We start from the raw sequence: 12,929 nt of genomic DNA on the forward strand, positions 1-12,929 counted from the left end.
GCCATCATGCCTTAAGCAGTTTATCATCTAAAGAATGCAAGAAGAGCTATGCCTTCTACCATATCAATTCTTAAAGAGAAAGAAATTATTAGAATGGGAGAGAAAAATCTCAAAGTAGGCCAAATCCCTAGAAATGCTGAACACATCAGTCCATTTCAACTGACCAGTGTTGCTTGCTCTGCTGCCTAGACGCTCCAGTGAGACCCTATGTTAAAACGAACTGTGCAAAAACAGTTTCTTTCTAAAACTTGGTGACAAAGTGCTTTATTTCAGTAGTTTTACTGACTATTTGCTTGGACAAAATCCAACTGGTTTCACTGGAAGTTGAGCGTGAGAAAAGATTTCTGGACTGAATAAAAATGACAAACAAAGAAAAAAGTATAAACTGATGCTTCAGGGCGAAAGGAGATCGGTAGCTTCTTGAGAAAATAGAAATAGCTGAGAGTTTGTATTACATCAGTAGGAGCTTTATTTTCTTTGTATTTGCTTCTTCGGAGACTGGAAGTTGGTCCTGTGAAAGGTTAGTTCAGATTCATAGGTTCATCAGTAACACTGATCTCAAAGAAGAAAATTTCCCACAATTAAGCTTCCAAATCATGAATATGATGACTGTATTATTATAGCTTTTGTTATTTAAAATACCAAGAGAAACATTGTAAGCCTAATTTAGCTAGACTAAATACAGTCTTTAAGGAAAGCTGTGCAGCCACTTTGCATTTCCTTTCTGATACGACTTTTCTGCTGTTGCCAGTGAATGTCACACTTCCGATAAGGCGGCTGAAAGTGTCAGAGTACTCTCGCATGAAGCACAGAAAGAAGAAATGTGCTAAGCCTCCCAAGATGTACCAGCCACTTCACTGAAGGTGGTTCATGGTTTAGCAGCAGTATAACGCATTCACTGAAAGCCCTTGAAACCATTCTGTTGGCTGGGATATTTAGAAAGTGTTATTGTGAGGTTTGCACGGTATGCCTCCTAGCTATATGTTGCATCAAACAGCTTTTTTTTTTTTCAAGCTTTAGTATTTCATATATCTCCTGTGTTTGCACACTCTTCATTTACAAGTGTTCTTGTGGAACAAATGACCAGAAAATCTAAATATTTCTCAAACATTCAGGCATTTATCCTCATCACACTTCTCTGAGAAATGTTGTCAGTTATTTTTCTGTGGCTTTCGGATCAGACCTTCAGGTAGCATCAGTTGTCAGTTTATGGAAGTCAGGGTATAAATCACAACTGAAAATAGTATTAGGTCTGCTGAGGGTCATTTTGACAATATTAGTCACAATGAAATGCTTGATCAGAACACAGATATATAATACACTTTATCTTCCAACCATTTTTTGAAATCCTAGTGACTGACTTTATAACAGGAGTTCTAGCCACTAAATTTTGTTTGTTTAGTATTGCTATAAATCTGCCTCTTCTGCCCTCCCCAACTCAAGCTAACTTGCCCAGATGTATTCTTTATAAACCTAAGTTTCCTAATCACTCAACTTTTTCTTGCCCGTTGGAGCTTATGTGAAGGTGAGGTGACTTTGTACCACCTCCAGTACACTTGTGCCTAGAAAGTACTGCAGTGTTCCAGGCTAACGGATTTAAAGGTCTCAAAAGGCTTTGAATTCGACTACTCCATTATCCTACATAACACAGGCCGCTTTGCTCCAGCTTTGTGTGAGTTTGGCTCGGAGGTGTCTTACACAGGCGTGTAGTCTGAATCTGAGGATACCAAGAGATGGTACTTTGCTCCAGTGTTTAATTGCTTGCAGTGATAAAAACTCCCCCTCGCTGTGGCAAGCTGTTCACATTAGCTGTTCAGACGAGTTCTGTGTTTTCCTTCTTGATGAAGACAATTAAAAAAGCAGCCTGTCTTTCAGCCATTTTTGAATAATTAATTTCTCCACTCCTTTTCATTTATTAATAGACCTATTTTCTTCTTGATACCTCTGCTGCCCCTTCCTTACACAAATGAGAATCCCTTGCATTTTCCCTTGTAGCATTTGCAGCTAGAAAAATTCTTTTCTTCTCTTTTCCACTGTCTTTAACGTTTTGCCTGGGAGCCTCATGTGACAGAAATGTTTTGGCTGATACGCTCCACTTTTAGTTGGGTTTTTTTACATCTCAGATCTTTGAACTTGTGCAACTACACCAGCCAATTTTTTCTTTCTTACATTCTTTTTTAAAAGGAAAATGGAGTCTGTCTATAGATCTGTAGATTTCTGAGAGCAGAAAGAACCACTTTAATTATCTGATTTAACCTTTTGCTTATCACCAGTTGCAGAACCTCATTCAGTAGCTGATCAAGTCAGTAATCTATTGTACATTATGTAGTATCTTTCTCAATTTCCCTGCATTGTTTTGCTGTGTTGGATTTTAAGACTTCCTATCACTGCACATTACTGTTTGATTTCTAAAATTCCTTAATATTTGCTTCTTGAAATCTAATACCAGATGCGGTACTTATGTGAATCTGCGTGCTCACTTTCCTTACAATAAATTTTAGTATCATGTCCTGCTGCATGAATCAAATTGGCATTTCCAAGCCAATGCAATATTGCTATGCTCTTACTGTTGAAAGGTTATTACGCTACTAGTAGCTAAAATAATTTTTATTGCTTTAGAAGCACATAGCTGAAAGGCATGTCTGTGCTGCTTCCTGTTGAATCTTGAGCAAGGAGAGTTTTGTTTTTCCTTCCTTTGAAGCCACCACTATGTCTTAGGTAGCTCAGCTCAGTATATGAACTGCTACCCTCCAAGATAGGTCCTACTTGTTCTGGTCAAGCTCTGCAAAGTGCACTCTACAAAGGAAACACTGACTTACTAGCACCCTGGCAATTACCGTACCTCATTGGTAGTCAACCCAGATACCAGTCCTGTTAAAGTACATTTATTTAGTGTCAGAACCTGAGTTGACAGCTCTTTGGTAATTTATAAAAGAAAACTGAAAGGAAATGTTGGAACTGCCCGTTGACATACTAATTAGCAACTCTCTTGTGGTGATGGATCATGAAGATGGTTTTTTGTGCCTTGATACATGATCTATCAAGATCTCAGTAAGACGACAGTATATTTACTTTCTGCCATTAATGAGCAGATCATCGAGAGAATATATTCCATTTTGGTATTCATCAGGCTAAATTACGATCTAAATCAAGGCAGACACGGAAGTCTATGGCCCACCTGAGGGACAGAGGCTATGCGCATGCAAGTAGCCTAGAGCAGAGCTTCCTTAGGTCTCATCCAAACACCCGGAGATCAGCATATATGGAAGGGGAGCCCTGAAGTTGGAACAAATTCATAATTCACTTGGGGGCAGCAGTTAGTATAAGCCATTTCTGTCCAACCAAGTGGGCCTAGCTGGATTAGAATGCATGCACTTACAATTACTGAAAGTCTGCAGCAGTGAAAGAGTCTGTGGTTGGTATGTCTCCACCTGGATTCCCTCCTTCTCTCATCTTTCATGAGAGGTGGCCTGACATTATTAAACTGATAGATGTATATAACCTCTTTCACGCTAAAGTGTGATTTATGAGTAAATGGGGAACTGACACATGGTGTATTAGTAACTTTTTTAAGAGACTGGATGAAAACATACCTTTGCAAAGCATAGATGAGTTACCTCGGCAACATTTCCTCATATGCCTCCAAGAAATACAGTGTAAAACTACAGTGTGCAGCAAGACACATCCAAGCCTTCTGGAATTCATTGATTTCACCGAAGGTTTAAATTCAGTTAACCTTAAACCATAACTTAAATATTTAGTATCTTCAGAACCTTTTTCTGAGGACAATACAGATGAGAGAGAAATACTTGAATTTGGGGAAACAGAATAGCTGGGATTCTTCTGTTGGGATGTTACACAGCAGTGATAAGAGAGTACCTGAGACTTTGCTTACAAGAAGTTACAGCATCAATAGGTTCCACTTCAAATTAAGTGGATGACTTCTGAATATCTGCAGATGCCCCTGTAGCTTTATTCAGAGCTGTTGTATTTTTGATGCTCTGTTTTTCATGGTGCTGAGAATTTGTGGTGAGATATGTAAGTGTAACTGGGGATATCTGTCCTTGAGAAATCTATTTCTGCTATCCGTATGCGTGCTTTGGACATTAAAAATTGAAGCTTTTAACTGATGTTTTTACAAAATTTGTTGTATTATGCAATTTAAGCAAGGAAATGACACAAAATTTCCTATTGTGTGCTTAGCTTTTTTTTTCTCATCCAAATATATAAATTAGACTACTAACTAAGGTTTAGGGGTACCTTCACCATCATAACTGTGCTTAATTCCAATAAATGGAAAGAGGCTGGTAGGTCGTCATAATATGTATGTTCTTTATGATACATAATATATAAGTATATATAAATGAGTGCTAGTTTTTTTTCTTTCCTGTCTATCAATAGACCATTTCTTTGCACAGTGGTAGCCAAAGATAGCGTGGTCTCTCTTTGAAGAAAAAAAAAAATCAGAAACATATAGAGCAATAAATATTTCAGTTTCAGAATCTTTTGAGGAAACATCAGAGAGAAAGAAAATAAGATCCCAGAGGTCTGTCTTTCCTCTCATACGTTAGCAGCCTGACACAGTTACGCTGCTGGGCCTTGTCATTCATAGTGCTTTTGCAATCTTGGTTTCTATTTCTGGAATGCATTTCTAACGGTACAACTTCCAAAGCAAAAGGGTTTGCCATATAGGATTTCAGCTGGGCTGGTAGATGAGATGTGTGCAGGTTACATAGAGAATTGTATACTCAGAAAAAAAAAAAAATCAGGGTTATCAGTTTGAACCAGGTAATTTTCTTTGTGTAATAGTGTTGCTAGGATCACGGCAGTGCATGCTATCAGCAAAGTACTTTTAAAGAGGCTATTACTAGTGATATCTTCTATTTTTTTATTAATCGTTAGAGAATGTCGCAAGAATGAGATTCTTAAAATACAGTCTGTTTCAAGACCATCTGTCCAACACCTTTTCAATATCTGCAGCATGAATTGTGTACTGGAATAGATGATTAAAACCAACCTGAACAAAGATGGTTCTTTGTAACTTGCGCATCTCATTGTGTTGGCTATTACCATATGTTAAGGAAGCGAAATACAACTGGGTGAATCTTAACCCTGTTCTTGATATAGCTGTTTTCTGGGAAAAATGCTGATGTTGATGTGGAATGTGTATGATTTTCAGATTCATCCAAAATATCTGCCTGGAGGGTTTTACATGGTCGTCTCCCACAACCTGCTAGAAAAATTGGGTTTTTAATCCGAAGAGAATTAAAAGGCTGAAAATTAATGTTTTCAAAACATGCTTGAAAGAAAGAATAGGTCTTTAAATTGAATGTTTAGGTATACATCTGAGCAGTTTTGGAAACTGTCTTGACTAATACTTTGCATCTCCTCAATACGGCAAGGGAAGGTAGCCAGCATGCAGTTCAGTGCTTATAGCCCTATGTGAAACAAAGCTTTAAACAGAGGAGGAGAATCTCCATGCAGAGAGTGGTGGAAAATAACTCGACTACTGAACTCGCTAATCGGAATTAATGCTTATATTTTCCAAAGAAAGCTTAGAAATGCATCTGGAAAAAGAGAAGGCTGGAGGCTTTAGTTTGTAGCTGTTGAGCCAAAATTAATGATATATCTGTAGATTGGTTTGCATTTCATTGGCTTCACAGGGAGAAATCGTAATGGACTTTGTGTCTTTCTTCAGAAAGTTGTAAGTAAATTCTGAAATAAGTGCCTGAGGATTTTTTTCTGCACGACTCATATTATGCTTCCTGGGAATTCTGCAGCTAGAAAGTCCTGCTTAAAATTTGGACATTAGATACAAGAGTTTTCCTAAGTTACTCCACGTGAAGTTAACCCATGCAGGGAAGGAAACGTTTTAAAGTGGAAAAAATGTAAAATTACTTATTGTGTAGAAAAAAAGTGTCTAAAAGCTAAGATTTATAGAAAGATAAAATTGATACCTAGGAGAAGTGACATACGTTGGGTACCGAATGCTATGTCTGTGTGATTAAATGAACGGATCTCTTTCAGAGTACTCCGGCCACTGGAGTCAGGCTGAGCAAGTGCTTAACCCCTTAGAAAAATCAGCAGATCACATAAATCAATATTTATGCAACTTAATTTAGAAACCAGATCACTCTGCACAATCAGGTTGTAAAATTTGCAATTTCATGATATAATCATTTGTAAATCTTAAATCACAAGATCATTATGGTTTGGCTTTACATTACCTCACAATGAAACATAGTGAGTTTTTTCATATTTCTTATCATTATGCCATATTATTTCAATTCCTTACCAGTTTCCTGTATGCTTCTCCTAATATCCCAGAGAGCTACCTGGAATGTGAAAAATAATCAGGTTATTTACTTTCTTTCAGATTTCCAGGCTTTTGGTCTGAAGAAAGGAATGTTCTTCAATCCAGATCCTTATCTGAAGATTTCCATCCAGCCTGGAAAACACAGCATCTTCCCAGCGCTTCCTCATCATGGACAGGAGAAGAGATCTAAGATCATGTGTAATACTGTTAACCCAATTTGGCAAGGAGAGGTAAGCAGTTTGAGTGTTGAGCTGAGACTTTTCTTAAAACATGGAAATGACTCTAGCAATATCCCTCCTTTTTTTTTTTTAAAAAAAAAATTACTTTCTTGGCTAAATAGTTGTTGACCTAACTATGCTTGATGTATTTCATGACTTCTTGTCTTAATGCAAAAGGCTTAATTAGCTACAAAGATGAATGGTACATCAAAACTTTCAGTAGGGCTTGTACTTTGTGGATGTAATTTATGAAGTTGTTAATTATCGAAGGCAAGCATAACCCAGAATTGAAAAATAAACTTGGATAGCGTGAAAGGCTGCTGCTGGATTGTCATAGTGTTCTTACACAGAGAGGAGACATTATGTAAAGCAGAACAAGTATAGCATGGAAATGAAAAGAGTCTATGTGATTGAAAAGTGTCAGTGGCACGATAAATTAAAGGCAACTTTGGCACATTTTCCTTTCACCTTGAAGAAATACTCTCTAGTCTGCTGCTGCTTGTTGGAAGGGCTTAGTAGGTATTAATGAGATCTGAGTGTTCAATTGCTGCCTGCTGTTTTTAAAGTACGTGCGAAATGGCAACAGACAGCAAGTAATAAGGAATCTCTTTGGAATTAAAGGAGCCTGACATAATGGGTGTGATTTACTGGTGTTCCCTGTCAGACCAATATCTCCACTACAGGAAAGAGTAGAAGTAAATAAATAGACTTATTCAAATTAAAATGCAAATTGTAACATAGTTTAGGGATAATTAGGTCGAACTGTATAGACATGAAAGCGTGAGTGGGGAAAAAAGGAGAAATGTCACTGAATACTCCTACCTGGAGGAAGATAGTCAAGAAACTAGGTACCGCGTCAGGTTATGTGACAGGTGAGCCTACGTGGGGGAGATTATATGGCAGCGGCAGGAGGGAGGACCTTGAAACTAGTCTAAGAAAAATGCCTTCTAATAGGACTTAATTAAGTGGAAGGCCCTGTCATGAGGCATCCACCAAGCTGTAACTTCTCCGTGGCTCCAAGCATCAGATGCATCTGGCTGAGCGGCCCCAGGTCAAGCTGAGAGCTGGAACTGACATGGAGGATCAGGGAGTTGGCAGAGATCTTTCGGTAAAGTGCGTAAGGCACAGGCCTAGAGGCAGGCATGAAGGGGAAACTTGCCGTACGTGTGATTATGGGAGCTGGCGGCAAGTGTGGATGCCAGGAGCTGACACTCAAAGGAGGACACAGGATACGAATGTGGTCTCACCGTTCTGTATCAGCCAGTTAACTGCTAAGGTGGCACACAGGCTGTCCTTTATCCAAAGAGGGATGTAGCAGCTGTGCTGATGGAGGCTGAAAATAGGCTTTTTAGAAGCACTCAGTACTGGTCAGAAGTCTTCTCTTGACAAAGGCAACCCCAGCCTATGTAATTTGTTCTCACTTCAAGTTCCTTTTGCACTGCTGGAGAATAAAATAACCAAAGAGTAAGAATGTGGCCCTGATAAAATGTCAAGGGTGTCTTCTCCTGAGGCCATGCGGGATGGCTGAGTTTGTGAGCTGATGTTTCTTTTCCAGTGGAGTTTAGCAGCAAGAAAAGGAGAAACAATGAAATGGCTTAATTATGGACATCAGAAAGCAAAAGAGCACAGCTGGCTTCCAGCTTCTCTGTTCAGCCCCCTGGTTTTCTTGATTGCATACAAGCACACTGCTTCTCCCCTTCTGTTGTTAGCCTGTTAGTGGCTAAGGAGTCTAAAACAGCAGAGCTGTTGTTCAACGTGTTCTCCTTTTGCATTCTCTTCAGCTGATATTGAGATGTTTAACTGTATGCATTTGTGTTGCAGTCTACGCACATCAGCTGGTCTGAAGTCTTTGTTTTAGTACTGAAAACCCACGTTGGTTTCTTTTGCACAGAAGACCCTAGGCCTGATTTTCTTCAACTTTGTCCTTTATGGGACAAGGGGAGAAGGAAGGGTGCAAACTGTTGCTGAATCATGATGGTAGCCATCCTTCTGTCCACCCATTTCACTGATAGATGTGAATATATGAAGTGAAAAATAGTGAGGAATCACAGCCATTTCATTAAAGGGATCAGTCACTAGTTTTTTTCCCAAAAAAAATATTTTAGGCAATATATTGTTTCAGAAGGGTGATTCTTTCCTAAGGTTCTCTGTTGCTACATGTAAGTAGAAGCCAGATGTTCGGGTTTTAGGGTGTTTTGATTTGGTTGGTTGTTTTTTTTCAGTTGGATGATGTATCTAATTTGTTTTGGCTGCTAAACTTGAAAAACAATCTGGAATAGGGAAATAAAACTATAGAAATAGCTGCAGCCTGGGATCTTTGTATATGTTCTTGATTACCCTTGAGCAAATTCAGAAGTGAAAGAGTTGACTTGGTTTTGTAGGGCCTCTACACCAAAATAAAGTCCTACAGACTGAGAGATTATTCATTTACTTATGTTAATTCATTCTGGTATTCCCCCTCATATATTTACCAGGTTGTTCTATTTGCATAGTAACCACTTGCATTATAAGAACACTCTGGGAGCACCGTGATACCTCAGGCAATTTTTCAGCTGTGTCATGTAATATTGATGATCATTTTCTTTTCATAGACTGTTCAAATACTGTTCAGCACAAGTTATCCTGACTTAAAGCTATTCTTCTATTGCTCTGTTTTGCAGTACTTTGTACAAGAGGGCATAAGGAAATGGAAGTTTCTTACTAAAAGAGTAACATGTGATGTTTTGATGCTTGCAGCAGGGCTCTGCGTGAGGTGAAAGAGCCCACACACTGAGAATTGTTCACTGAGACAGGATAAAGCCCAGGTGGTGTCTTCTGCTGGTAAAGAGGGGTCATTTTGTGATGTTTCTGTATGTTTTCATGTGCTCACAGGAAGAGTAAGATCAGATTCTGCTAACCCTAAGTGCTGAATATTGCTGTGTGTTATAATGGCAAATGATAAGTACCTTGGGGGAGATCCAGACGAGCTACTGATGGTGCCTAGGCCTTTAGATGGTCAATGAGAAGAAGTAGGCAGCTGCAGAAATAAAAATCAGTGTCTTCAGACAGGGAACTTGTTACTGAATCAGGGTTAATGGTCCTGCTTGTTTTCTTACTCCTGGCTCTCGTTTCAAACTGGTGCATTCTTCAGCAACATCTGTACTGTTAAATGAAATGAGTTCCTCGAAACCACGTGCCACTGGACAACTTGACTCTAAACTCCTAGGTTAGGCAGACATTGTGCTGAAAGTCCCCACGGTTGCAAGAGCGGAGTGGGTGAATTGTCCTACCGTGCTGATTTGAAGTAAAATGCAAAGGAAAAGGAAATCTCAGAAGGAAGTGCCTGCTTCCCAAATCTTCTGTACATCTAGTAGAATTGAGAAGGGTGAACGTTGATTGTATCTCTTCTAATATTGATATTAGAAAAATAATGACACTATTCCCATATTGTTTCATATTGAGACAACGTGTCTGCTGTCACATGCTTTGGAAAAAGCTCCTTTAAGAAGATTTAATTGTCAGCAGGCAGTGAAGTGATAGATAGTTCAGACAAGCAGTAGAGGTCATTGGGGATGATAAGCAACAAAGCAAAGTGGTTTAAAAAGTGGTTCACGTACCTCCAGCTTGTTAGCAAATTCTCCTGATGGTTTTGCAGATAAAGTACTTCAGGCTTCTGGACTTTCCCTTAGCTGTATTTAGGGTATTTCTTTCTTAACTGTGGCAGTTTGAACTAACTGCTGCTTCAGTTTTTGTTCATTTACTAGTGAGTGGATAGAGAGCCTCAAGGAATGGGTACTGAGATGACTGAAAATCAGCTGTTGCAACCATCCAGCATATTTAAAGTAGTAGGAAGTGTCATCTCTTAAATGACACATTGAATTTCAACTCTGATAATTCCAGCTCTGGAAGAGTAGATGTAGATTGCCTTAGAGTGGGAGCCCAGTACTAGGGTAAAAACTCTCTCAACTCCCCGCAGCTTCACTGTTTGTTTCTTTGCCTCAGCCTTTACACAGATATTGTTAAATTCTAGCTGAGTCACAAAATAGTATTTTGGGTAGCTGCTTTATCGCTCTGAAGATAGCTGCATTTCACTGGTGAATTAACTGATGTGTATAAGCAGAGGTGTTCAGTACTCTGTTGCAAGAGCACTTAACAAGTAGTAGTTAATGCTTCTGATCTGATAAATAGAATTATGGTATTTTCACGTGTGTAACTTCTACTCTCTGCACCTCAGATAACCCATAACCTTTCAAAAACACTGCACTTGAATAAATTTTCATGTAACCTGTCTCTTCAGATTACTAACACAAAATCAGAAAAAGGAAACATTCAGGGGCTCAAAAGCCAGAGAGAGGGCTTCTGTAGTGCACATCGTCATCAGTGATAGACATTGGGTTTGGATGCTGCCCCCAAGAACGCCAAGATGACACGAATGCCACTTACTGTCTGAGTGCTGGTTTGTGACCGCTTTTTTTATGATGCAGACTTGTAACTCGGACGCTGATTCTGTGATCGTGAATGCTGGACTGGCGTACGATGGACCACCCAGCAGTACCGGGACTGAAAGACGCTTTCTCAAAGTAGCCACATCCTGCAATACGGGGTTTATGTTGGCTCTCTGCTTCTCTTGAGGCTTTGTTGGCTGATAGGATGGGTGCTACCTGATGTAGCACAAACCCAGAGCGATGCAAGCAGGGGATACTTGATCAAAGGTGATCTTTCCAGAACAAAGTTAAACCATTAAAGATGCTTTAATATATTTGAACCAACAGTAGGAATTTAAAGCAGGTTACATTTGATCTAATTTTGATCTAATGTTCAGAGCACTAGATGCTGATAGTCCTGCCATGGCCTCGCAGAATCATTGCGTGATTTCACCAGCAGTCCAAAATGAAAAAAGCAACAGGAACGTCGCACTGATTGCACTACTTATTGTTTAACTTAGATAACCTTTTTTCCCCTTCTACTGGCAAATGCAAAAGAATCTGCTGCAGAAACTTGGAGGCCTTTACACCTAAGCGTAAATCCAGTATAGGTACAGTGAAATGCAGATCCTGAATTCAGTATGAGTTTTGCCAAAGATGTCTTTGGGACTGAGTAAAGCCTCGTGGGTGGTAGCTTCACTGGATAACATTTCTGCACACATGGCCAGGTAAAGTGCAAAACACAGTTTGACTACACAGAAAAGCTGTGATTTTACAGCTGCAGTTTTTTGAATATCTGGTGATGACTGAAGTCTGAAAGCCCAAGACAACTTCAGTGCCTTCAGGAATGGCTTACGGTGTGAAAAAATTGTCTAGAATTTTTTTAGTACGTTATTCTTCTAGAAATGTATTTTAATTGCAACTTCTGCATCTAGAAGACTTGCCAGTCTTGCTAATCTTGTATATTAGTGTACCTGAGAGCCCTCAAATATTTTCAGTCTATGCTGTGCTAATAAATTTGTAGATAGTGTGTGAGAGATGAAGGAAAACCCTGACTCTTTAAACAGTGTTTGCACTTGATTTACCCAGAAGTTCTCTTAAATTTCTCATGTCTTTGGGATGAAGTTTGCGATTAATCAAGAGACATCTTGCAAAGCTATCTAAGATATCAGAGAGAATTCATGATGAGCCTATTAACTAGTAACTCTGAATGTTGTGGAATATATGAAATGGACGGGAAGGACTTTTTTTATTCTCTGTTTCCACTACAGAGAGGTAGTGAATCTGAGGGAGAAATCTAGGAAGGCAATTTGCTGAAGGCCCTATCCAGCTCTGAAGGAGTACAGTAGAAAGGTTTGAATCAGACCTTAGAACAGCAACATATATTTATGTACACCCCTTTTAAAGTAGGAAAAAAACAAAACATTGTGCCATGGCAGAATAAGGTACTGCGTTGGATCTGGCACCCTGTGGTCACTGCTGAATCCCAGGACTCTCTCGGAGTATGTGTAGGTGTGTCCTAGCCTTTGGCAGTAGTGGAGCTCTGTGCTTGACACTGCTGGCTCGGCAATATTTTATATTGTCATTGAGGAGTACTGTAGTAAGTTTAAGGAACTGGTATTCCCCACAAGCTTATCCAGTTGCTTGTATGAGTAGAGTTGTATGGGACCGCAGTGATATGTAGAGGAAGTTTTTGAATGGGGAGCAGAACAATACAGGTAGAGAGTGACGAGTGCATTAAGAGTGTAATTGTTTCACTGGAGTATTTGAGATGAAAACCCACTAATGAAATATTCAGCTGAAAGACTAAATCTATCTTCATCCATCAAATGTAATTTACAGACTTTTAAGATTTACTTCTGCTTGTATCATCCCTGTGGCATGATGGATATCGCAAATAAATTTTCTTTTTAATTATATTTCTTATTCAACTCCAAATCAAGAGCCTAATTCTTCCTGTCACCAATGTATTAATTTACCTACCTTTCACCA

The 12,929-nt window shown here is 39.2% G+C and overlaps 1 protein-coding gene across 1 annotated transcript in view; it reads left to right on the forward strand.

Annotated features, from left to right (window-relative positions):
* Positions 1-12,929, forward strand: part of HECW1 (HECT, C2 and WW domain containing E3 ubiquitin protein ligase 1) — a 178,032-nt gene that overhangs the window by 78,173 nt on the left and 86,930 nt on the right. Inside the window, exon 5 of the mRNA XM_059818508.1 lies at positions 6,377-6,546. Within this exon, the coding sequence (XP_059674491.1) occupies positions 6,377-6,546 (170 nt within the window). The remainder of the gene's footprint in view (positions 1-6,376; positions 6,547-12,929) is intronic.

The sequence above is a fragment of the Gavia stellata genome, chromosome 6, assembly GCF_030936135.1.
Source record: "Gavia stellata isolate bGavSte3 chromosome 6, bGavSte3.hap2, whole genome shotgun sequence".
Taxonomy (NCBI): domain Eukaryota; kingdom Metazoa; phylum Chordata; class Aves; order Gaviiformes; family Gaviidae; genus Gavia; species Gavia stellata.